The sequence below is a fragment of the Argiope bruennichi genome, chromosome 8, assembly GCF_947563725.1.
Source record: "Argiope bruennichi chromosome 8, qqArgBrue1.1, whole genome shotgun sequence".
NCBI classification, from domain to species: Eukaryota; Metazoa; Arthropoda; class Arachnida; order Araneae; family Araneidae; genus Argiope; species Argiope bruennichi.
Window position 1 is genome coordinate 25,485,138 of NC_079158.1, and position 27,592 is coordinate 25,512,729.

The 27,592-nt window shown below is 29.5% G+C and overlaps 1 protein-coding gene across 1 annotated transcript in view; it reads left to right on the forward strand.

Annotated features, from left to right (window-relative positions):
• LOC129981412 (uncharacterized) overlaps positions 1 to 27,592 on the forward strand; it is a 43,231-nt gene that overhangs the window by 7,787 nt on the left and 7,852 nt on the right. Inside the window, exons 2-5 of the mRNA XM_056092246.1 lie at positions 16,852 to 17,141; positions 20,817 to 21,101; positions 23,468 to 23,755; positions 26,535 to 26,897. Of these exons, the coding sequence (XP_055948221.1) occupies positions 16,852 to 17,141; positions 20,817 to 21,101; positions 23,468 to 23,755; positions 26,535 to 26,897 (1,226 nt within the window). The remainder of the gene's footprint in view (positions 1 to 16,851; positions 17,142 to 20,816; positions 21,102 to 23,467; positions 23,756 to 26,534; positions 26,898 to 27,592) is intronic.

Consider the following 27,592-nt stretch of genomic DNA (forward strand, 5'->3'; position numbering starts at 1 on the left):
TAAAACAGAATAAAATATTGTTTGTAATCTTGATATCAAAATGACAAATCTGTGTCTAATTTTGAATGCTATCAATGAAAGGAAAATGTAATGCATACGATGCATATTTTATTTTATCTACCAATCAAGAAATCTAAAGACAAAATTAGTTATACTATGCAATAAAATGTCTTTTTACAAGGGAAAAACCGCCTGATTTATGATAACGTTATGTGAAAAAGAAACTGTCCATTTAGTGCTATCATTAAAAGTGTTTATTCGGTTTCTCCAAAATATTCAGTTAAATAATTATTTTTCAAACACGAGCATATTATGAACACTTACATAAATATTTACCGAGTCTGTAAACCAAGACATTTTTATTAATTTTTTTTATTAAATATTTAAAAACAATTTCTCAATTTAGAAACATTTACGCATCACTCAGTCTTATTCCTTTATTTCTATGCTCGCGAAATTTAATAGGGCAATTAAAATTGTAAATGCTCTCTTTCCGGGACGTTTTAATTCGTTTCAAATTAAATAATGCTTCCACCGCAAAGCTAATATGCAAATGGAGAACGTGACTCTACTTGAAGTCATAAAAGCTTCAAGATGCCAGATAAATGAAATGAAACATCACGTATATAAAGGCACTCCAAGAAAATCTCTTAAGAATGTGCTTTTTTTTAAAATTAAGGATTTAAACATAAATTTTTTATGTATTCTCATTGCTTTAGGTAGATCGAGGACAAAATCGTTAATTATTATGGCAAGAGGATAAATTCATTTAATAGTTAAACATTTAAAAGCATATATTAATAAAATAGCTGTTTTCTTTCCTAATTAAATTAAAATTTCAAAAGCATTTCTAATAAAATTAGAAAATTTCATCATTGTAAAAATAGGAGATTTATAGTCAAAAATTATATTGATTTGGAACTTTTTTCAACAATAATGTACATTTCTGTAAGTTTTGCTCATTAATTATTTTTATGCAATTGATGATAAATGTATCATAACAATAAAAAAAAAAATCTCGATTCAGTAATAAGAGAAATGCCATTACAATAATAAAATAAAATAAAACGTCTATGGAACTTATGCTTTTTCCTAACTGGCAACATGGAAATTTGAGATGCAAAATTAAAGATCCTAATTCAAGATATCTGATTTTTATGTCAGCAACAAAATTTGATAGCTAAAAATCATATCTACTTGATTCCTATAATATAAATTATATATATATATATATATATATATATATATATATATATATATATATATATATAAAATTCGGGACAAGTCTGGAATACCTTTCCAATCCGAAACAGAGTTCGGAAATGCACTGCTTCTTCGAGATGAATAATTTAAAAACAATAGTAGTAGTAGTAGTTCCAATTAGTTTATTTAGTTTATTGAGATTATAGGCAGTACACATTGTAGGATACCTCTTTTAATCAGATGGTCAATTTAATCTCCCTTTTCAACACATTTTTAACAGGTTCATTAGATAAATTTATTAGATTATTTTAGATTAATTTTGTGAATATGTATTTGTTTTCATTTGTTTGTCGTGATTTCAATATGCCCAGCATCTACGTTTGTACACAATATTATTAATTCAAAACACAATACTGCGAACATTCAAATAATTAAGTGAACGTAATTAAACATATATGTAGCAACCAGACCATTTATCTATATACTTATAATAAAGCTCAATGTGTGTGTGTGTGTGTGTGTGTGTGTTGGCGCTCTACAGGCCAGACCGTTTGACATACAGCCACCAAATTTGGTACATGTATACCTTGGAGGTTGGGAATGTGCACCTGGGGTTTCTTTTTTCGAATTTTTAATTAGAATTTTAATTATTAATTAAAAACTAACTTTCCCGCCAAAAAAATCTTCCATTTTCCCCACCGCCAACTTTTCCGCCAAAAAAATCTTCCATCATAGCCAGCGCCAAACGAGAAAGGCTTCAGTTTTTTTTTCTCCCAACAGTAATGAGGCTAGGGTTAAAATTTTTCGGCGGATTATTTCAATCGGTTCTGTTTATTTTCTTAATGTTTGATGCATTTAAAATTAAATATTGTTAATGAATCAATCTTTCAGATTCATTCTGAAGTACTTTTGAATTAAAATAAAACCGAATAAAGGAAATTAAAAATTTCTAATCCGCATAGCGTTACCCCAACTGGCGTAGAAAAAAATCACGTATTTGCGTTACGTAACCGGCGAAGAAAATTCACGTATGCGCATTCTGTTCTGATTGTTGCCATGACAACGTTATCAATGGATGATTTAAATTATTTTTGGGTTAGTTGCATGCTTTTGTAAGTAAATTGTATTTATGTTAGTTATATATTTTTTGTATATGCTTATAGTTTTAAGTACATCGTTTTTTAAGTAGTTTTTTTAAAACCTGTTTTCAACCGTTTATTTTAAACGATTCGTTTTATTTTCTTAGTGTTTGATGCATTTAAATTTAAGCATTGTTAATGAATCGATCTGCTCATAATGAATCTAAGAAAATTTTGTTGACCAACTCTTGAGATATTACATAAATTAAAAAAGATATTCTTTAGTGCCCATAAAGTTTAAACGCTGAGTTACTCTATTTTCAGTAAACAGATTATAAAAAAATGCTTTGTTTCAGTAAAAAATATTATTACATTAATTGAAGATAAATTCTTTCTACTTTAATTTAAAGCATAAATTCTACCGTTTTCAACCGTTTATTTTAAACGATTCGTTTTATTTTCTTAGTGTTTGATGCATTTAAATTTAAACATTGTTAAATAATCGATCTGCTCATAATGAATCTAAGAAAATTTTGTTGACCAACTCTTGAGATATTACATAAATTTAAAAAGATATTCTTTAGTGCCCATAAAGTTTAAACGCTGAGTGACTCTATTTTCAGTAATCAGATTATAAAAAAATGCTTTGTTTCAGTAAAAAATATTATTATATTAATTGAAGATAAATTCTTTCCACTTTAATTTAAAGCATAAATTCTACGGGTGCTAACAGAAAATGAGAGAGATACATATTACGTTATGACTGAAGGCCTTTATAATATTATGAATGAATTATATGATAATCAAAATTTGAAGTTTTAAAATATTTTGATGAAGAAGCTATTAAAGTAGAAATTGCATAAAATATTTAATTATTAAAATTTTAACGAACATTAAGATTAGCGAACCGGCTGGTCGCCAAAGGCGGCTAGTACTTAATAAAGTATTGATATTATCCTATTTTTTTAATCATTCATAGAATTTATATGTTTAACAAATTTATTTATTTGACACCTAAGAGCACTGAGTTCTTTAATTAACCTCTTTGTGGATCCCTCTCAGTCTAGTCGCACTAAGCAGCTTCCAAATTTGGTTTACCGAGAAAGTTAATCTTTTACAAATGAGGGAGAAGAAAAAAATTACTTGTACTATTACTACTAGAAGCAGTAGTGGATTCTTAATGAGGCAAGTTAGGGAACTATTCGATCGCTAAGAGGGGCCTATAGGCGAGTCGATTAAAAAGATGCAACTATTTTAGTGCTGAGATAAATAAATTTGCCATAAATACAAATTTTATAATTTAGTAAATATTAGAATAATATTAATATTATCATCTATATGATAATAATATTAATATTTTGTGAAGTAAATTGCCAGATGTTTCCAGACCTGTTTCCTTACAGACACTTAATTATTTCATCATTTATAAGCACCGACTATCTACGTAAATACTATTGCATATACTACATATATACAGTATAGCATACTATACTATACAGTACAGTATACAGTACTACGTATATAAATAACTGTATATACTACTACGTATATACAGTTCGTTTCAGAATCCCGAAACTAGCACGTTTCGATGTTTGTACTTCGATAAGGGGTGATACACAGAAAGATGCGAGGTTACTACATTTCCTAATTCCCTTTACCTATTATGTTTGCTCTATTGGTGAATGTAAATCTTTGCTCCTTTCATCTTTCCGCTCACCCCCTTTTTTGACGAAATAAACACCTTCTGACGCATGCGCAAAAGAGCGGAAGGTTTCCGAATCCGAGAATGAACAGTATGTGGACGCTACGCACTAATAAATAAATTTAAAAAAATGAATTTTTACTAAATTTTCAAAAAAAAAAATGATAAAGTAGTAACATAATGATAAATTAAAAATGAATTGAAAAAAGAAACTAAACCAACTAGTTATTTTATATAGCCCACATTGACTCAATCTATTCTAAAAAGGATATGAAGTCTTGTATAGACCGCCATAGAAAGTCATTTATACTCATTATCCCCAATAGAGTAATCGAAATGCAAACAAAATGAGACAATTGCACATCTACTTGGCCCACACTAGCGGAAAGAAAAAATAGTTACACAACTCACCTCACCTAAGTATGGCGAACGCTTGCTTAAAAAATATCGCTTGTTATATTATAAGTTAAAAGTAACAACAATATAATTATCAAAAATTTTACATAAATACTATCCATTTATAAAATTGTAGATTCGCAATTATTGCAACCAATAAATATATAAAAATGTCTGTTGCTTTATTGAAATTTATGACAGTGAGTCTTAAGTTTACAACATAAAAATCAAGTGATAATTAATTCACAAATTTATTAAAAGAACGTCGCCAAGAGTAGCAAAATGCCAAAATCAGCCGCTGTCAAGAAATGTGCAAAGTATGACCATCTGCAAACCATTTTCGCTGCCAAAAAGAATAATTTTCTCTTCTTTAAAATAAGATATCTAACATATAGCAACGTATCAAAAAAAAGTTGCTTTATCTATAAACCCGTTCCCCTACTGGTGTGGGAAAAATGAACAATGATCGGACTTTAGGGAAGAGACATCTGCATCTCTGGTTATCAACAGCCTTTTCAATGAAAGACGAAAGCCTTCATTCTTTGGTCTCCTTCATGAAGAGGCCAATGAGTGAAGGTCAAGGTTAGGCGGAAGGAGGAAGAAGGCACGCGCATTGCGTCACTGAAGTCTATCTACTTTCTGCAGCACCTTTCGCTCGCGTGTTTCACAGCATATTGAAAGAAAGGACACCGAACTTGTGGATAATGAGTAAATAGGGTTGCACCAGGCGTGGAGGGTGCATGAGATCGTGGGCGCAACCAACGGAATAGTTTTATTTGTGAGAAAACATTATGAAAAAAACAAAGCACCGTGAAACTAGGCGAATGCAAAACTGGCGTTACTGCCCAAAACAATTTGACTGATCCAAAATTTTGAGTAAGAAAAATATTTATTAAATCTCAGTTTGGGGGGGGGGGGAGAGACATCTTAGAAAACTAAAATTGACTGTAAGGATTTAGTTTTTTATAAATTGCGATCAGTAAATAAATAAATAGAAAATAATTTAATGAATAAAATACTAATAATGAAGTAGAAAAATTAATGATTTCTAAAAATAAGCAATAAATAAACAGTATAATGATAATAATAAATAAACAATTTAATAATAATAAATTTTGGAACATTTATGAATTGTATGGTCTGTCACGAGATCCATAAGCTAAAGGTGAATAAAGTGGGGTGGGGATGGAATATCTTTTGTTAATGAAAAAGTAGAGATCACTTCCGCCAGTTTTCCGATGATTAGTATGATGATAATATGACTTCCAATTGAACATAATTAACTGTGCATTTACAATCAATTTTTTTTAATCCTATCGCTTGCTCAAAATAATTTCAAATGGACTAAGTTATTTTTTCAAGATTTTTACTATTTAATAATTTTAATCTGTTATTTCGTACTCTGCCTTCCTGACTGAAGCATTCTTGATAAGATCTATATTATGTGAAGCACTTCAGCTCTTTGCACTCGGATGGTGCCTCTCAGTCACCATTCAAGGCAGTGCAACATTTCGACGATTCATTTATTTCATTTTGATTGTTAAAAATACCTGCAGAGTAGTAAAAAGATGAAATTAATTAAAAGGGGGGAATTCAATTTAAAAAAATTATATATATTTATTTTTCGAAGCAATTAACAAATCTTTGTATTAGGTGAGCATATATGCATCGAATTACTTTTCAGAGGACAAAGGGTTAAAATCATCATGCCAAAAGTTTTTGTTAAAATCGATTTGCTCAAAAAAAAAAAAAAAACGATGCATTTTAATTGTGAGCATTTTTTTTATTTAAAAAATTAGAAACTCTGGTCAAGAAAATATTAATGATTCACATTCTTGAAAAATAATGAAAACGTTGAATTGCGGTGATACGCAGCAGCACTTAGTGGTATTTATCTTTCTTAACCAGAGAAGCATTTATAAACAAAATTAAACATCTTTTGCATAATTCATAAGAATTTGTGAATCACGTCGACATACTTGTATCAATTATTTTTTTTCTACGTTTTATTACAATAACTTGATATTTTATTTTGTACCTAGTAGATTTTAAATTTCTCCATAAAAATCTGCGTATATAACTGTAAAAAACTTTCGAAAAACAAATAAAAATTAAAATAAACTTTTTTAATTGCGAATTACAGATATACTGAAGTCACTCATTTTATTCATGAATTATTGAATTATTTAAAACTCATTGAATAAAACGAATAAGAAAATGTTTAAAAACGAGATTTTAATAAGTGCGCTAAAAAGTAAAATAATTAAAAATATCAAAAATATAAGCTTTAGAACAAAACCCTAAAAGCATGAAGTACTGATTAAATAATATAGGCAAAACAAATTTCAAATCAAATTGTAAGTTTAGCTTAATATTTCTTGATTTTTTTTTTACATAACATTCCTTATTGTTTAATTCTTTTACTATATTATTTTCAAGGCAACATTCTTCAATAATTTTATTACATTTTATTCATTAATTGATTTAAATATTCGGAACTGAGTTCTGTAAACATTTTGTAAATTTTAAAAAGGTATGTTCCTTTGTGTTAGGGCTTTATTGAAATTAATATATGAACTAAAATTCTTTCAACTTTCTCATCAATGAATAATAAGAAGAGGAAATGCTCAAAAGTTCGACTTCGAGGCCAGAGAAAGTCTTAAGTTTTTCTTAAAAAATTAGAGAAACTTATCTTGAAGTAATGCCTATCTCTTTATGATACGATAGTTCAACAAACGCATTCAGATGGAAGTATAGATTTTAGTGCGAGAGTTTTTGAACTGAAACGTTGGATTTCAATCAAATTTTGGGCGAAAGTTGAGAAAATATCTAATTAATAGCTAAAATTGTAGATATTTTTCCAATTTTAGACTGAATAATTTAAATCTTTGGTTATTTGTCTTTTTGTGTATATAAGAACGCAATAATTAAAAATGAAATGAATTATATAAGTGAAATATGGTAAGTAGACATGACATCAAAATTTCAGAATCGTGTCTAAAATGGATTCAGATCTCTTCGCCATATACCATAATATTAAAAGCAGAATGTGTCATATACAAAAAGAAAAGAGAAATCAGAAGATAGGTCATTCCTACTGTTTTAGTGAGTGATTATAAAAGTAAATGATATTCAAAAGAGTTATATAAATTATTTAACTCTTGACTTTTTCTTTTCGTTCTTTCTTTCTTACTTTTTCTTTTCGTTCTTTCTTTCTTACTTTTTCTTTTCGTTCTTTCTTTCTTACTTTTTCTTTTCGTTCTTTCTTTCTTTATTTATTTTTTTACTTACAAAGGAAAAAATAATTATTAATGTTAACACTGCTTATTTATTAAACATCTGTTGCGTTTGGAATGCGCTGTATTTAGAATTGATGAGTGGGGAGGGCAAGAAAGTGTGAGCCCTAAATCCAGCACTGCATTTTAATAAAACTGGAATGTATATATTAAACATCGATTGAAGATACTAGAATCAATATTTTATTGAATATGAAAAATTGAAATTAAAATTAATATGTAACCCATCAACCCATTAAGAAAATGAAGCAAATACGTATCTGTTTATTTGATATATTAATCGCCTTTGGCGACCAGCTGGTTTGCCAGGATTAATACTCGTTAATATTTTCAATTAAAAGTTTTATATATTTTGGTCTCTAAATATCATCTTCAGCAAAATATTAAGCATAAAATTTTGATAACCATTTAATTAAATGTTATAAAAGCCTTACTCCTTTCTTTTCATTGTATTATATATCTCTCTAATTATCTATCAGTTTCTGTAAAATTTGAACTTTAAATTGAAGCGAAGATGATTAAATTAAGTAATACATGCTGAAACCAAACAATTTTTAAAAGATATGCCTAAAGGAAACTTGATCATTTAACGATGTTTCAAGTGAATTACAGAATATATTTTTTATAATTTATGCTATATCACAAAAATTCCCTCAATAAAAAAATTTTGATTCATTATAATAGGCAGTATTTAGTTTCCCTTTTAAATGGATAATTTTATTTTGATAATAATGTTTTATTTTCCTTCAGTCATTAAATGTACTTAGGAAAAAATTAGGAAATCTAAATTTTATACAATCCTTTTTTTTAAGGATTGTAAATTATAGAATTATTCTTGACACACCAACTTTTAAATAAATATAAATATTATATATGTTCTGCTGCCAAATCTGAGGCCGAGTTATGAAGCTTCGAATATCACTATTTTAGGATAATCAGCAATTTTATTGTTTTAGACTTATCAGCCTTAAAGTAAGCCCGAGCACTGATTTTCGCATTTTCCTTTAGACAGTCAATAGAGTGGTCTAGTATTACGCATTTTTATAAAATGGTAATATTCAAATTTTCGGAACTCACTCAATTTTAATCTGAATGCACTCGATGTTTTACGACTAATATTTTACGAAATATAAAAGGTCTATATAAAAAAAAAAATTCCTTATCCATCAGATGATTCATTGATTCAAATTAATAAAATAGTATTTTTTACAACATTTAGATCATTTTCTTATTAAGTGTATATGCCTAATATTAACTTTTTAAAACTTAGGATAATCTGACCTGGTTAGAGTGACTATTTGATATATATGTACATTTAAATCATGTTTGCTGTAAATGCTACAGAATTTTTGAATTAATAATACATTTATTTTCAAATTTACCCTTTTCTTTACACTTTTAGAAAATATCATGTTTCATGCTAATTTTATTCCTTAGAGATGCTAAAAATAAAATCTTTCTGTATTAAATTTACTGTAAGAGTTAACATAATCTTTTAATTTCAGCTTTTGTTCGCGTAATGACAGCACGTGTATGAAAGTTATTTTTCCCCATGCATGCGTATTGCACTTGAGCAAACTCAATTTTGTTTTTATTTTGTGTCTAATAAATAATTAGAAAATATGCGTCAAATATTTTTTAAGCAATTGATTAAAATTAAAACTTAATTTGGATATACAAAATTGTTATCACTGGATAATATTTAGACTTTTATAATGATGTAAAAATCATTATTGTTCCGTAATATTTCCAAATGATGTCACAGAAAAATGCCACAATTCCATTTCATTTTTAATTAATTAAAATTTCAGAAAAGTGCTTAGAGTTCCCATTTCCTCTTTCCAAAGTATATATGTATTTAGTTTGGTATATATAGGTCAGATGGTTTGGCCTGTGGAAGGTCGAAACGCACATACACAAACACACAGTCATTTTTATTATTTTAATAATCTTTACGAACCAGTTGGTTTGCTGAAGACATAGATTATCTTTAATTTCAGTTAAATCATTTAGATATAGATTCATATCCATGATGTCATGAAATTGCTAGACTTTAAAGATGTGTCATTTTAATTGTCTTGCATATACTCGGCTCATTGTGTATAGGAGCATTTCTAATAGAAATCAATCCCATAATATCAAGGTGCAATGAAAAACGTAAATGTTTGGTTTCATCTATCTTATAAATTCAATTTTTTATATGTCACGTAAGCTACACAGATATTAAACAGCAGACTTAACTTCTTAACTTTCAACAATGGAAGAAAACCAAGCTATCAGATAGTGGATGAAACAATGAAAACTTCAATGCAACCATATTGTTGAAAATTATCTTAAAAATTGCTGAAACTCAGTAAACATTTGCACCCCTATTATATTAGTGTAGGACTGGGTGGGACAAAATGCCCATTCAATCCCATTTGGATCAGTGTCTAGGGTACTAATTAAGAAACTTTTAAATAAAAACAAATAATTTATTTACAGTAAATGCCAACAGCTCGTTTTATATAAAATTTATGGTCACGTGACGAAGCACTTTCGATTAGTAGAACCCATGGTGCCATCTATTACAATATAATAAAACTAAATTGAATTGGATGCGTTCAGCATAACAATGGAATGGTAATGGCCACTAATTAAAACTCTACATTAGTATCATAAAAAAGATGTTTTAAATTTTGAAAATGTGTCAAATTCATTTTCTTCAGATAATATCTTCGAAAATTATTGCGGAAAAACGCCAAAATTGAGCTTAATTTTTAATTCTTTTTTTTTTAAATCACTCCTACGTGTTCGTCTTCATATCCCAAAATATACATGTGGCAAATTTTGTAACCAGTGATCAAACGGTCTGGCATGTAGAGCGCGCACACGAAACACACATACAAAATATCATCTTAATTAGTATAAATCAGACACATTTTGCATCTCTTAAGATTAAATTTAAAAGTATGATTTATTTTATTGAACATTTATTGCACGGAAATTATAAATAATTTCAAATTTGAGTATAACATTAAAAATTTACCAAAACATTTTTTATTCGCTTTATTAAAATGGGCTTTCATCATTTTCCTCATGAAATCTTCATTATTCATTTCAGAATTCATTCATATTCCTTTCAGAAATAATTTTCCTTAGCAAAAGCCTGCTAACAACCAACTATACAGGAACAAAAGTCTTAGCATAATCGCGAACAGACAAGTTATTGTATGATGTGGTATCGTGAATTATAGTTTCCACTTGATTTTTTTTTATCTATTCCATTTCCTTTCTCGTGACACGTTTATAAAACATCTGTGGAAAATATAGTCTTGAAAATATATCAATGATCTAACCAAAAAATTATACCAGTGATCAAAACAATGAGGGGAATTTTATTTTAAAGATAAATGTTATAAGAAATCAGGAAGAATAATATCAGTTACTGCAGCTCAATTTTAGAAAGTAACACTTCAATAGGAATAAGAAATTCAACTCTCACTAAATGAGTCTATTAGAGAAAATACGGAAATGGATGCACGTGCTATTTGTTCTCGATAGCTGAATACAGGGATAACTGAGTAATAGATCTGTCGGGGTAGTTAATTTTACAGTATCGGGTTCATAATAATCCAGAGGGATCTATTAAGTGGACTTAATGGATTGAAAGGGGCTTGTGGGATCGATGATTTTAGGTTCAGGAGAAAGCTTTAATATTTCAATCGATGGGCCGGTACTTCATTATGGTATGGACTACGCAAGTATTGCATTTAACAGTCGAGTTTTGAATGACTCAATTAAAATGCATATGATGATTAGAACAAGAATGAGATATTGTCTTTGATTACCTAGAAAATTGGCTATAAAGCAAAAATATGAATTATATAAGGAATTTTCTTATTTTGAAGATAGTAAAATTTTAATGAAGTTAGTGTAGAAATTTTTATGATTGCAGATAAAAATGAGATTTGTTTGAAAGCAGTTATTTTGTAGATTTAAAGTAATTAATTAAAAGATTTCTGGGAGTTTTTTTACAAGTATTGAAGAATTTAAGAAATCAAATATTCAGATGAGATTTAGTTAGCCTTCATGCAGATTTACAGTTTTAAAAGCACTGGACTATAAGAATACTTTTTCTCTATTGCAGTTGCTGTTATGAAACTTAAATTCAATTCGAATTTTATTTTGATAGCATGATAAAATCAGCAGGAGTGATCTCCTGAAATATTCTCTAATAAAGGTGTTTAATCTTCCTCTATGAATCATTTTAAATTTTGATTCATAGAAGAGTCACCTTCGCTCTTATTTTTATTTTCATTTGCACACATAGGAATTTTGGGTTTTGCAGTATAGTAGAGGAAACCGAATATGCATTATGTATATCTCTTTTTTGACCCATTAAAACCAACTTTGATACAAAATTGATAGTCCCTCGAATGACCGTTTTGTCATTCGAGGGACATATACATAGTAGTGAACAAAACCGAACATGCATTTGGGACAGTCAGGAGTAAAAACTAGAATAGTATTATCTTATGTTTCGAAATACAAAGGATTCACAGGTTAAAATTTACTCATTAGCCTAATTACAAATTTATTTAAGAAATTTATAGTTTACACATTCCAAAGATATAGTTTTTGCTCAATAGATTTTTATAATGGGAAGAAAACATTATGCTCTCCCTATACGATAAATACAGATGCAGATAAATACAGAACAGATGAAACTGATAAGATGGATTACGATTCATTATCAGATAAGTATGTAAAGCATAATTTTCTGTTTCTGCTGAAATTAAAGGCCAAAAATCAAGCAATCACATAATAGCCTGCAATTGACTTCTGATTAGTTTATATTTATTTTATTGACAAAACTTCGAGAAAAATAAGACTTCAATTACTCAATTATTCCAATATCAAAAGTCATCCGAAGCATGTAATAATTGATAAATCCATTCCAGCGTTAGCAGTCCCTTAAGCCAACAGACAGAGCGGTGCATATACCAGTTTCCACTAAGAAACTTAAAATTTATACCACTGTTGATCTCACCGAATTATTTTCCCTGCAATCCCTTTTGTCGTTCTCATTAACTTTTAAGCAACTGGAGCATCTAATCGAAATAACATAGCTGGAAGGAAATAGCTTAGTATTCATTCCACCTGCGCCATTCGAAGAACCATTAATAGAAAAGAGTAGTAAAATACCTTATCAAGCCGGAATTGTTTTTTTACTCATTTCGTGCCATAGAAACAAACAATTATTTCAGTTATATGCCTTTCTTTAGCCCTTTAGAACAAAAGTAAATGGATCGACAAAAGCTTTTAATTGCCTGTACAAAGAATATCTCTTTATCTAGGATCCTCTCTAATCAGTTGATACTTCTTTAATTATCTTTATTAGCAAAGGATGAAGAATGACAGGCTCTTAATCCATTGATCTAATCTGTTGAAAGAATGGGAAATAAAGATTTTTCCTCCAAAAAAAATCTAATTTAACGCTTTGCAATTTCCTGGGAATCAGTGGACTGAAATGAATAAAGGGCAAAGGAAGGCCCTTTTGACGTCTTTTATGGATGGGAAAGAAAGACGATAAATCTACGAGACCCTTGGATTCTTAGCGCCTAAAACTGCACACGCTTAAATGAGTTTTGAAACTTTAGTTTATCTTTGATCTTCGCCTCTTGTGATCTTTTTAATTTATTTAATTGCATTAAGTATTCTACTACAGTTTAAAAAAAGGTTTTATTAAAACGCAGAATGGATGGCTTAATCGCCGTTAACTTTTGAAATTCTGAGTTAACTTTTGAATGCATAACTTCCAGATGTCTTGGAATGAAGCGAATGTATTTTGTTAAAGGCGCTTCTACGACAACATGATGCAATTATTTTTTGTCAATGATTATATAAATGAAAATAGAAAACAGATTACCATAAATAAATAAATAAGTTAAATTTGGTTGAAAAAAATCTCGAATAAACATTTTGGTTTGGGTTAGCATATTCTGCAATTAATTTATGTGTCTCAATATTGTTTCGCTCTAATAACATGAGTCGGTATAGAATGTCACTGCATCGTCAATCTATATTTCCTTTCATCTTCAAAGGCTTCATGAAAATACCTTTACTGATGTGCTTCTACTATGATTATTACGTTACAGGAAAAATTGAGGAATGACACCCATTTTCAACATTACACTATTCCATTTCATTTTCGATTGCTTTTGAGTATTTTACTGTCTCCTGGATATAGATCAATAGGGTATATTTAATCCTTTATATTTCCTGCACTTTCATATGAATTTTCGAATGTACATTTTTTGCAGGGTATTCTAAGATCGGTACAGTTCTAGAGACGGGTACCATTTGGCAATTTTCCGCCAAATTTTACTCGCCAAGCCCCGCGGACGCTGTAATCTTCAGAATTTTATTTCTCAAAATTATGAATATTTTCAAGAGACGCTGGAGACTTTATCTTTAAAGTTTGGCGCCAAATTTGGCGGTACCCGTCCCTAGGATTTAGCCCTAAAATCCATGATAAATTCTATAATTTTCTTTGCATTTCATGACAAAAGAGCTAATTTTAGTATTGTAGAAATGTAATTGTACACCAATAGAAAACTGCTGCTTAAATTATGAATGCTTGTCGTCAGTATTAAGTATTTGTTACATAAATATGATTAAACCGGTAATCATGCATTATTACTTGTGATTATTTATAATCACGACTAAACTTGTTGATTGTATAAATAATCAGAGCCAAATAATTGCCGAACAATGAGCATAATATAATGAAGACATCAATAATCTGGACCCCAAAAAAAAAGAAATAATAATCATTTACATTAAGACAAATATTGGATTTCGAAGTTTCATAAAGCTATTAGTTTTTCAACAACAACAAAAAGTATCAATTACGGAAATGAAGTCATTTGTAAATATTAAATTCAGAAAGATATCGCCTCAATTAACTACAAAAAGGCATCAAGAAATAATCCCAGGATAATTCAGATGAAGCAATTAAGCAAGGTCCTTTAATAATAAAACAACAAGAAAAAACGACTACCTTTAACCCTGAGGCGATAGACGGGCATTGATAAAATGAATTGAATTCTTTCCCTCGTTGAACTTCGAGTCAGAATAATGAATAAGGCTTAAACCTCATTAGTTAGAATCGGAAGACAAAGGAAAAAGGATCTCTGCCGTCCGTAAATAATTAAATGCTAGGCCGATTTCAAGATATGCAAATTAATTTTGACTTCGACTCGCAAAATGAAATAACTGGAATTCAGAGCAAAAGCCTGCCCAGTTGTACCATGAATTATTACGCTATTTAAGTACAAGTTGATATGGATTATTTTTTTTAAGAAACCCTTGTGTCATGAGTTTAATTCGTTTTATAGCATTTAAGTATGTGTTACTTGTATGTCAAGTGAATATTGACGAAATTCTAACTCTTCAACTTTAAATGCTGTATAAGCCTAGAATTAGTGTTTAATTCGAAAATCCACACTTGATTTCATGTGCATATCTGTAAATTATATTACTTCTTGTTTATCAATCTTTTTTTTTTTGTCAAATATTATTGTCATGACTAAATTTAATCGCTTTCAGTATTTTGAAATAGAAATCACTGTGATTCGATTCTTTGTTTAACTTAATATTCCATACAAATTTTATAATTATCATTGTTTCATTTAATGTTACTATATTTCTGGCATACAATTTCATATCTAAAATAAAAAGTAAAATGAGCTTCTCAATAGATTTATTTCCCTTGTGCATTCCAACATTCAGAATATAAGTGCATTTTCAAACGAGAAGTGGAAATTTTGAAAACACTTTCAAGTTGTGGAATAATAAGCAAAACGCATTTGTGGTCCAACATGATCAGCCTCCTCCATTTGAATCTTTATTTAATGGAAGTGTAAAAAGACTTTATATCAGTTACTTACAATGAGCCTTCAACAAATAATTTCTATATAATTCATTCGAATTCTCCTAGACTTTATCGTAAGCTTATCGAACTTTGTTTTAATCTTCATAAATTAAGGAAGAAAATCGAAGGAGTGTTTTGGATCTAATCCCTTTAACCCCACTGAACCGGACTTTGAATAGATATAGATTTATAATTTAAATATAAAGATACCATACCAAATTGCATTTATCTTGTTTGTGGCATTTTTGAATTGATGTGTTCACCTCCAAACGAATAGACAGAAGCCAGTTGAGGAAATTTGTCCAAACTTTATATAAAGAATGTAATTTTTTTTATTGAAAATCATATTCCGAATTTCAGTTATCAAATTTGATATACAGAATAGTAGACTTGATGTGAAATAATTTGTTTAGAATTTAATAAAGATTTACAAGTTTATGTTAAGATTGCATTTTTCGATTTAATTCAACAAGGAATTATTTTGTACCATGTTGTTTAGACAGACATATTGACATAATCGTAAATGCCCTTTTTTCCGACTTAGGAAGATTTAAAACATCTCTTTAAGATTCATACAAGTCATTTTTTTTTTCTCTTTGTTATCTTTCATATGCGAGGAAGTGCGAATTCAGAACGATTTTGAAGCGACAAATAAGTAAAATTTCTTACACTTTCAGAGAGGGAAAAATAAGTCTTTCGATTTCTAGTTGATTCCATAATACTGACATCATTTGAATTTGTGAAAAAACTAATTTCAAAAAGAGACAAATGCAAAAAATTGAAGTCTACTATCGCAAATTTCAAGTTATCACGTGAGAACTTTAATTTTTTTAAAAATCACGTGGTCTCACATGATTTATATTTTTATATTTGGCAATCGCTAACATTTAGAAAAGCGATGGATTTTTGACCATCTTAAAATCAATCGAGTGCTAAAATTCTTTTCTCGAGGCCAGAATTTCTTGTCGCAAACTAGCTGAAACCGGTTTCAAACAACCACTACTTCGATACTTCTAAAACGATCGCTTCTGTTCATTTCAAAATCATTCGAGCTCCAAAACTTTTTTTGCCAGTTAGAAAAATTGAAAATTAAAAAAAAAAAATATTTTTACTATATATTATTTTCGATACTTCACTCGCTGTTTCGCGTTCATTCCCAGTTTCTTCTCAGACCAAAACAATATGATGTTTACACATGATAAAAGATACGAGAAGCTTAAAATGAGATTGTAATTTTGAACTGTCTTCTTTTTGCAGGGAGTATATATCTACCTTCTGGTTATTTCGCTATGCAACACCAGTGTTATCGTCGGCGATGTTTTGAGAGGAGAAAAAGAAGGCTACTATGCATTCGAAGAGGCTCCGTCTCGTTTCATGAGACCACCTCAAGTACGTAAACCACCTTACATGATGTCCACCGTCCCTTGCCAGACAGGCGGAAGTTCCAAACGCCCATCCCCCAAGTATACGTTGTGTGGTGACCTGAACAAAGGCTTCATCCCTTTAAATCCCTTGGGACAAGAGTTCAATGGTCAACCATATCCTTTGTGAGTATATGATATATTGTTTCTTACGTAGCTTATGCTGAATACTTTATAGAACAAATTATTGAATTCTTAAGCAAACATGCACAAACATTTCTCTTTTTCAGTTCCAAAAAGGAATTTTAATTTAAAAAGTCAAATAAATGGAGAAAAATACTCGATTCCATCAATAATCTAGTGTGTTAAAGTATGGAATAACGGAAAAAGCAAATTGTGCTCTTAATCATGATGACGTTAACGAAAATGTTTTTCAGCAATTTATTATTCTAAATGAAACAGTCGGTCAGGTTGCTGAAATTTGCAGGGGTTTTTATCGAGTGAGACAAAAGGGAAGAAAGCTTTCTACATAGGGGACCTACACTAATAAATTAAAAGTCAAACTTCTGTCTGATAAAACAATGAAATTTCGAAGTCGCTTTGATCACCTAAAGAAGCCACACTTTTCCTATATCGTGAGTTCTCATTTCATGAACTAATTTATATATGTTTCGTTACTTTTTGTAAGAATTATCATCAGAACGCATATGACAATTTTTTCTCATATCTATGCGCTTCGTGAATTATTAAAAAAATAGTTTAAGGAGGTGAAAGCTATATAGTGCTATATTTGGCTATTTAACTTTGTTATCTGCTCAATCACTGCAAATTGTACTTTGCATTAAAAGCATTTTAAATACAGGAAAGTCAAAATGAATGTCCCAATTTCATATGCACACCACAGAAAATGTAATATTGTATGCATATATTTATAGTCATTAAAAATATACATATATCCAAAGGTAACATAAGCAAGTTTTGAATGTACTGCATATATGTACTGTACGCCATATATCAAATATATGTAACTCTAATGCCATATATAAGCATATATGTAATGTACTGTACGCCATATATCAAATCTGAAATGTTATTCTTGCCAAAGTTTGTGCAGCATGTCTGTGTGCAATTTTTTCACCCTATACGCCTTTTCTAGTGGGGGTTAGTACAAGATCGAGCGTGTATGTTCCTTCAGGTTCAAAGACCACGGCTTATTTGAAAGCCCATATCCAGCCGCTATTGCCAGCATCGATACAGACATGCTGAACTAAGTTTGGCAATTGAGACTTGATGTTTGCCTTATAACAAAAGGAGAGCATATCGAACATTTGATTCATTCAAAACTAGCTTATATCGCCTCTGCTTGTATGTACATTTTTAATGAATATATTTATTACATTTTGAGTAGTGTATCTATGAAAGTGAAACACTCATTTTGACTTATCCTATATTACCAAAAAATGTAAAAAATGTATATATATATATATATTCAGATACTATAATAAAAATTAAATATCTGATAAGTAAATATGGAATAATTGTTTATCATTTCTAAAATTCCTCATCAAGAAATGAAAAAAAAAAAAAATTGGAGTAAATCATTTGTTTTCTCTCAAGAGAACTATTCATGTTAACTATTCATGAAGAACTTTCCAGACTCATCTAATGAGCCAATAGTCTCTTTACTTTCCTCTTACTAAAGTTGGGAGCAGAGTTTGTTTATGCAAAACACACTTTTCGAGTTATTTTTCTTTCTTGGCGTTCTTTCCAGAATTTCTAACATCAAGCTAATGAGCTAAGCTTGTAAAATCCTCATAGACTATATCATGTTTATGATCTTGTTAGAGTTACATTAGAGTCTTTAAATTCACATGCTGTCCATTGCCATTTATAGAATGGAAAATGTCCTTTGCAAAAATCTGCCAATATACATTGATGCAATGTTACTGTAAATTTCATACAAATCCCCCATTTAATGATCTGGTTGCTAAAGGATAGACCGAAGATATTCTTTTGCATTATTGTTCGTAAGTTCGGAAATTTGAAAAGAACATTTACTTAATAAGTAGTAGGAATAGTAAAAATATTGAAGGCAAACTTATTTGTCAGAGGAAATAAAATAGATAATTGAAATGAACTGTAACACCAATATCATTTCACCGTGATCTATAAGTTATTCATTAACAAAGAGATACAATTGCGATACAAATTATTCATGAACTGGTCTAAGATTATCATTTCACTTGCCTTTTGATTTCCCTGCGGTACTTTGGATAAGCTATGGAACAAATGTATGCATCCTGCTATTTTCATAAATGTTTAACACAATATTACAATCGGGACAGTGATGTTTGATCGAAACTTCGAAACGTGTGGCTGGCGAAATTCTATTGTGGCATTTTAATAAAATCCATTTTCTCCATTCATGGGATTGTATATAACATTAAAAAATTTCGAAAAAAAGTACAAAGTATATATTTCTCTATTTGACAATGCTATACATTATAAATGATTAAATATTAGATGATATGAAAAGAAAAAAAGTTTAATTAAAATCAATGTTTAATAAATGAAATCAATAAAACAGATTTGTGATTTGGTAATAGCAGATTTAAAATTAAAAATTATTAAATAATTTGGTGAAGCTACAATTAAACTAATCAAAATAATACTAAGCATATTTTCAACTAAAATATAAATATTTTATTTTTACATTGTAGTAAGTATTGTTAATGTCTTTGGCGAGTAGCTCGAGTATTAAAGCTTGATAAAATTATCAATTAAGTATTTGAATCAACTTAGTCTCTTAATAGCTTCTTCAGCAAAATATATTTAAGCTTTAAATTTTGATAATCGTATAACTCATATTATTATAAAAACTCCGTTCTATTCAATGTACAATGTACCTCAAATTTTCTGTCAGCACTCGCATTTAAAATTTAAACTTTAAATTGAATTGGAAATCATTAACTATAATTAAAGGAAACTACTACTAAAACGAAAAATGTTTTTTTTTTAAATATAATATAGAAATAAGAATCTTATGTACTGCAGAATATTTTTTATAAATTATGCCTTATTCTGAAGAACCATTCTATAAAAATTTGATTCATCAAAAAATTATTTCTTTTTTTTAGTTTTACTTTCAGAAGAACTTAAATGGCATAAATAATATTTTATTTATTTCAGTCAATAAATATAGTTCTAAAAGCAGTTAATAAAGCTAAATTCTATAGAGCTCTTCGATTCTATGAATCCTATTGAATGAAATATTAATGATGTTCCAATTTTTAAATAAAAGAAAAGTCTGTTTTTTTTACAACCAAATCTGTCCGAATTATTAAATTAATAATATTATATATAAAGTTTCAAACACTATTTTTTTGTTCTCATCTTTCTACAAAATATCAAATTTCATGTTTATTTCATTTCATGAAGTCACGTGCTAAAAATTACAATTTTCTGGGTATCGTTTGCAGTAAGAAATAATTTAAACTTTTAATGTGAGCTTTCATCAATGTGATGGCAGCATGTTGATAAAAGCTAATTATTCCCTCCGTTCAGGCTTTATATACTCATGCAAGTTAAATTTTATTTTTCTCGTAATTTATTTATCTTATGTGAAATAAATTGTGAGAAAATATGCTTAATATGTTTTTTAAAAGTTGTTTAAAAATACAAATTTAATTTATATCTTTAAAAATATTAATATCATTGATAAGATAGAAGTAATTTTGAATACATAAAAATAATGTTAACGTATAAAAAATAAATCACTTCCTTAATTTTTCTTATATCTTAACAAGTATTCTATAAATGTAACAACTACTCTTTTTTAAAACAAAATTTTATCTCCCCTAGTGAACTCATAAAGAACAAGACACTGGTGTTCTTATCGAAGGCTTTGCCGTACTTAAAGGAAGACCCAAAGATCCCGAAAGTTTCGAAAATCACCGCGAAGAAGCCCACATACGCTGCAGCTAATTCCAATTCCCAGGACTACCATTGGCAAACGAACACCCCCCATCGCATCAGGAGATCGGCTAATGAGAGTACGAATGGAACGACAGAAGACATCCTCCTCGATATCTTAGATAACGAAACGACTGCAAGACAGAATTGCGACCAAGGCGGAGCTTCGGGATTGTAAGTGGAAGTAACTTTTAGATTGCTTCGTAAAACTTTTATTGCTTAAATTTCAAGTGAACCACATTGTTCAAAGATATAATGGCATCATTCGATACTGGTGTTTGCAGATAACATCTCAACTCGAATATTATCAGGATTTAGGATTTCCATTTATGAAAGAATATAATAGTTTAAATAAAGAATTTTAATGCAATGATTTAATTTTTTTACTAATATTTTAACGAAATTATTTGATGTTTTCATTTAAGAAATGTGAATGAGATTACGTGCACTCTTAAATGATTTGTTTTAATTCAATTATCATACTTTGCCTTTTCAATAAATTTCCTGTAATCTTTTAAAACCTTCATATCAAATGGCATATGGCTGTGTAATTAATTACTCGATGACTGATCAAATATCTGATTTAACCACAACAATATATCCGTAATTACTGCAAATACCATAATATTCAGCCATTGAATATCACATTTTCAGCAGAATGAATCTTCTTGTCCTCTTACGAGTCAACAGATATTTCTGAAGAAAGAAAGAATTTGTAACTTTATGGTTTGTCATAATAATCTTCAAATTTTAAACAATGTATACCTCATCTTAAAGTGAACAGTAAATTTCCCACTACAATTTGAATATTTAAAGAATATTGATGTTTTACCCTTCTGCAATCTAAAGTTATGCGTAGCATTGTTAACATTTTCATGTACCTGCGCTTTTAAAGGATAGCTATTTGATCAACTGAATCATACGAACTGTGCTGCATTATTTTGTCATTGATTTTTATTTTCCTTATATTTATTGAAACAGTTGATTTAAATTTTTATGATTTTCGTAGCAATAACGTAAGAGTGGTAATGCTAATAATGGAATATACGTCATATTTCAATTTGCAGAGCCTTTTCTGGCAAGATATTGAAAAATTTTAATGCTCAAACAGTTTATAATCGTTGACTGTTTAGAGAAACTTACCTTTCTCCTGTCAGAAAGAATATAATCTTAGTGGGGACCTTTAAGTTCTTCCTTTAGAAGGAAAAAAATAATAATAATTGCACCAGATGATTGTTTTTCATTTTTTTTTATCGCCCTGCTTTGAGGCTTAAGAAATTATTTTATATTGAAACTTGATATCGAAAGACTAAAGACATGATCAGAGATCGAGGCTTATTCATAAAGAAAATTTCCTTAATTAACATTAAGAAAGCACTATTACATAGAAACATTTATTGGAAACGATACTACAGTCATTGCGAAAGTTTGTGAACACCGCGTAATTAGATATTTATGATATACAATGGAAATGTAGACATTCCCCCACCTCCAGGATGGATAGCAGTTCAAAAGTGCTCATCTTTCCGAGTTGTTTCGCTCCCGTACGGCAAGCAGTTTCTGGAAGAACAAGCATGTCGGTTTGGAGTGATTATCAAAGATTCATAATACTCTGTGTTGTTTTAAATTATCATCATTAATTTAGATGATCTTCTGAAAATTAAACTACGCCAACTGCTTATTTGTGACACTAATCGAAATAATTGATATGTTTGCAAAAAAACTTTTAATTGGTATTATATGTGTATTCAAAACTTCATAACAAATTTGCTCCCACACTGAATTAAAGAAAGAAATGAGAGAATTTTTCCCTATATAACTGATGTAATGAAAGAGGATGGGAAGTATTGCTGCCGTTCACAATAATTGCAGCCTAGCACCACGGATTCGAGATATTTATGATGTACCATGGAAATGTAGACATTCTCCCACCCGCTGGATGGAAAAAAAGGAATAACTATAGTATGTTCAACCACTCAGTTCTTTCGCGCCTATCTGGCCCACATTAACTGGAACAACAAGCATACCTGCAGAGAATGGCTATTGAAAATCCATAAACTTCAAACTGATCTTTAGAAAATTAAACTATATGAACTGCTTATTTGTGATACAGAACGAAATAATTGATATGAATGCAAATAAGTTTTAATTGGTTTTACATACTATGTATTCACAAACTTCATTACAGATTTGCTCCAACACTCAGCTGGAAAAATAAATAAGAAATATTATCAGCCTATGTAACTGATTTAATCTTAGAAGGCAGAAAGTGATTGTATCATTTATAAAAGCTGCCTTCTAAAGGGTTGATACATTAGCCTTTCTAAAAGCATAGTTTGTTATCTGTTACCGAAGTGGATAATTTACTTTCAGAGAAACTACATATGTAGAAATTTGGTTATTGTGTGGAATATTCGTAGAATAGCCTAAAGATATTTCCAAGAACGCACATACTTGCAACTAAATTCTACACTCTTTTCTAAATATACATTCATTTCTCCTAAACTTTTCCTGACACATACATGCTTGTTTATTTATAGATTATGCACTTTGTCGTCCGTCATGTCTAACAACAAGATTCCACTGGCCCTCATCAGTGCCGTGGCTCAGAGCTTCGCGTCATCGATGACTTCTTCGACCCCAGCACCACAGGAATACACTACAGAACGGCCAGTGTCCTATCATGCCCAAGAATCTTCTGACAGTGGTGGCAGTGGGAGCAATGGAGGAGGAAGCATGACAGATGCAATAATCAGTCTTCTAGGAACACTGGCCCAGATGGGGCTGGGCGATAAAGGACCCGGATCAACGAAAGACTCGTCGCTGAGGTAATCCATTTTTGACAATTCTCCCATAAAATTTGACATCAGTCGATGTTTCCCAATGCTTAAAAATAAAACATACACTACTCAGTGTGACAGTATATAAAAAGCCAAAACCATACGGACTGCAGAAAATACTCCATGAATGTAAACAACATCTTGTTTAAAGCATAAATCTTTACTGAACAGAAAATAAGTTTTTAATAACTAAATTCTGTTCATATTCACTAAATTCAGTGTTGTCTAAGCTTGGTATAATGATATATTCCTTGTCTTGGCTCATATTCTCTACTTGAATTGACATTGATTACAATACATACCTAAACATCTATTAAATTCTTAATCGCTACAATCTCCCAGCGATTTTTGTTAGACTGCATCACTCTCCCAATACATCTTTGAATTTTATAACATTTTTTTTTGTATTGTTTATATGCGTTTACTATTTTTGAAAACAGTAATTAAATTAATATGCATTTTTTATAATTTTAAATTATTTTTTTTATGTCTTTATACATTTATCAAAAGAAAGGCAAAATTTAGAAGGTAATAATTGATGATTTAGCTAGTATTACAAAGAACATGCGAATTCAATTTTGTTCATAATATTTAATATATAGGAGTACGCCATAAATGAAACTAAAAAATGGAAAGCGTTTTTTTTTTTAATTTTAATAAGAATATTGAAATAAATTATTACTTTATTACCTTATTTACTTTCTCGATATTACTATTATTTGTTTTAACAAATGTAATAAGGCAATAAGGAAAATTGTTAATTTTAAGAACATTGTTTCGCAAAAATTGAATGAAATATTTTTATGGAGATTTCTACAGAATTTTAAGAGATATTTTTTTTATTTAATAATATTAATTTAATTGAGTAATTTTTTTATATTTTGACAAAAATCCGCTACATAATTTTGGATTATAGTTATTATTATAATGAGATTCAAACTGTTTACATTGTTTCAAATGATTTATTACCTTCTATTATTGAAAATCAAGGAAGAAAGACTGTTTATTATGTTCACAATGACAAAAAAGAGGCTGAAATTTTAACATTACGTAAGATAACGCATATTTAGAAGATCACCTCGACCATTAACTATTTAATGACATTGTTATTCAAGGACATACTTCCTTCAAAAATGTTCACCATGCAATAAGCATATTATTTTCTACTTTCAAGTAAATTAATAAAAACTTGTTTTAAAACCATTTTTATTATGTTATGAATTTAACTTTAAGTTGTCTTTCAATTAACCCTTTAAAGGGCCATTTTTTTCTAGTCATATTATGTCAAAATATTTTTAGGCTTTAAATTAGAATAAGAAAAGGGATTCATTTAGTTTATTAGATAAATTTAATTTGATTAATTAATTTGGTTAATTAATAATTAAGTAACAAATCAATACACATCATTTTGTCTGAGATAAAGAACTGAAGCATCTAAGTTTTTTAGTAAGCATTTTCTGACTTACTAAAAAAATTTGTCAGAATTTATGCCAACCTACATAATTTCATACAAAGATTGATAAATTTGGTGGGAAGCATACTTCCCACGGCCCTAGAAAGGGTTAATAAAAAGCTCTTCTGAATTTATTCTCGTATAAGCAAATCTGCCAACATTTTATAACAGCGAAGTGTATCTGCTATGCATTGTGGCGAAAACTTCATTTGTTTAAACTTGATCCAATATTTCACGGTTTGAATAGGTGAGCTGATGATAGAAGAAGTGGCTACCATTCAATCTGTTAATTGAAAATTTAAGCATAAAATCTTATTCACCTGATGGGAAAATGACTCGTGTCGTGCAATCGTAAACCCAGTAACTCCCTACGAATGTTCGGGCCTTTTTTGACTCTTCTAATAATACTAGAACATCTTCAAACGTAAATTTTCGGAGCTTGACATTGGAATCTTGTTAAGTACTGTCATATGAACTATCATGAGTAGAGAAGAATCCGACGTTGAAATTATTATACTATCGCATAGCGGCTGTATCAGTTTGCTCAATGTCTCTTTTGAGTAAAATCATTTCATCCTCAAATAAAAATGCCATTTATTTTTTTCTAAAATGCATGCATGCCATGAAGGATGTTTGATTTCTTTAAGTTTGGAAATCTGAGTAACGGAATTTGATATCTTTTTATTTATCCAGCACGCAGCGAATGCTGGTTTAGTATATATTTATTTTCTTACATGAAAAAAGAATCTTATTTGATAAGGAACACTTTTTTTTCCGAAATATTAAAGGTAAAATTTTAAAAAAAATAAATCCCATGATGGTGACTGATTATCGAAAAGGAAAAAAATTGATAGGAAGTGCTAATTTGCGATTTTAATTATGATCTGAAAAGTGGGGAATCTCATATTATCCGTTTCCTGATATAGAAATTCCGCTTTTCTATTAACTTTTTATCATCTTGTTATGCATTCTCATTTATTTTCAATACAGTTCTGAGTTTCTCAGTACTCAGTGCCCGTGTAGCCCATATTTTTTACTTCATTTTTCGTTGTTTTTCGTTTAGAAATATTAAGTTTTCACATCCAAATTTAAATTATAGAATATGATAATATAATTGAATTTATAGTAAATATAAATCGCAAATGTTACATAAAAGAGGAATTAAGTTCTGCACTCTTATTAACGACTGCCTTCACTAACTAACATTGCAGGCATTAAGTATGGATTTAATTTTGCTGTTATGCAGTTTAAACACCTGAAGTTTTCTTTAAATAATGCACAACAAAATCTTACTATATTTATCTTATATCTTAGTGAAGAAGAGCCATCTACATTGGCTCACGTCATGTCTGTTTTAACTGGAGCATCTCCAGGGAGTGGTAGTCCACTGTCTCTCGTTCTGAAACTCATGACAAGTGAAGCCTCCCCATTAAAAGCACTAACAGGTGGATTTCCCAGCAGAAAACGCCGTCCGGTTGGCGAAGATCTCATGGCTGCAGAATCCAATGTTAGGAAACCACAAGAAAACTATTTGGATTTACCACCAACGCCGTGTCCATCTTCCGAGGAGTATGTCACACCAACATTCGCAAGGAATTATCAAGGAGTATGGAAATATGTCGTTCAGATACCTCAAGAAGGATATTTCACTCAGACCGTACAACAGACGAAATGCATGTAAGTCATGTTTCTAATATTAATACCAGTTATTATAAAAGAAAATTTAATTCATGATGGTTTTCCACAATTATTTAAGATGCCCCATAACACATTTGGAGGTCAGGAAATCTGTTCTTATTTACATCTTACAGATCAAATGGTCATACAAATTGAAAAAGATAATACTCAATTTTTGTTGATGGTTAAATGGTAATTATCAATATTTCAATAACAATGTTTAAAGATATTAAGGATCACTTTGAATATCATTACTGATTTTATCAAGTACCCGACTTTTTAATACTAAATATATTGTCATCACGTGATGTTTAGCAAACGAAACAAATTCTTCAAGGCAATAATTTACGGAACGCTTTGCTTCCATACTTCAAGGCATTTTTTCAAAATTGCTCTACTTCCATACTTTATTGCTACTTTTAGTACCAAATCTTTGAATTAATTATTTTTTAAACAATACAGAAAGAGCCTATAATAAAAATATAGGAAGTAATCTATAAAATTAGTATAGAACATAGACCTAATGACGAATATCTCATTCTGTTTTGTTATCATTCATATTGGAATATCGTTGTTATCATTGATATTGCAGACAATTTTCTACTTTAAATGTGTAGATTGAATTGGCTAGAAAAATCATGAGCATTTCAAATTAAAATTATAACTACTCACATAAGAATCGTATATAATTCGAT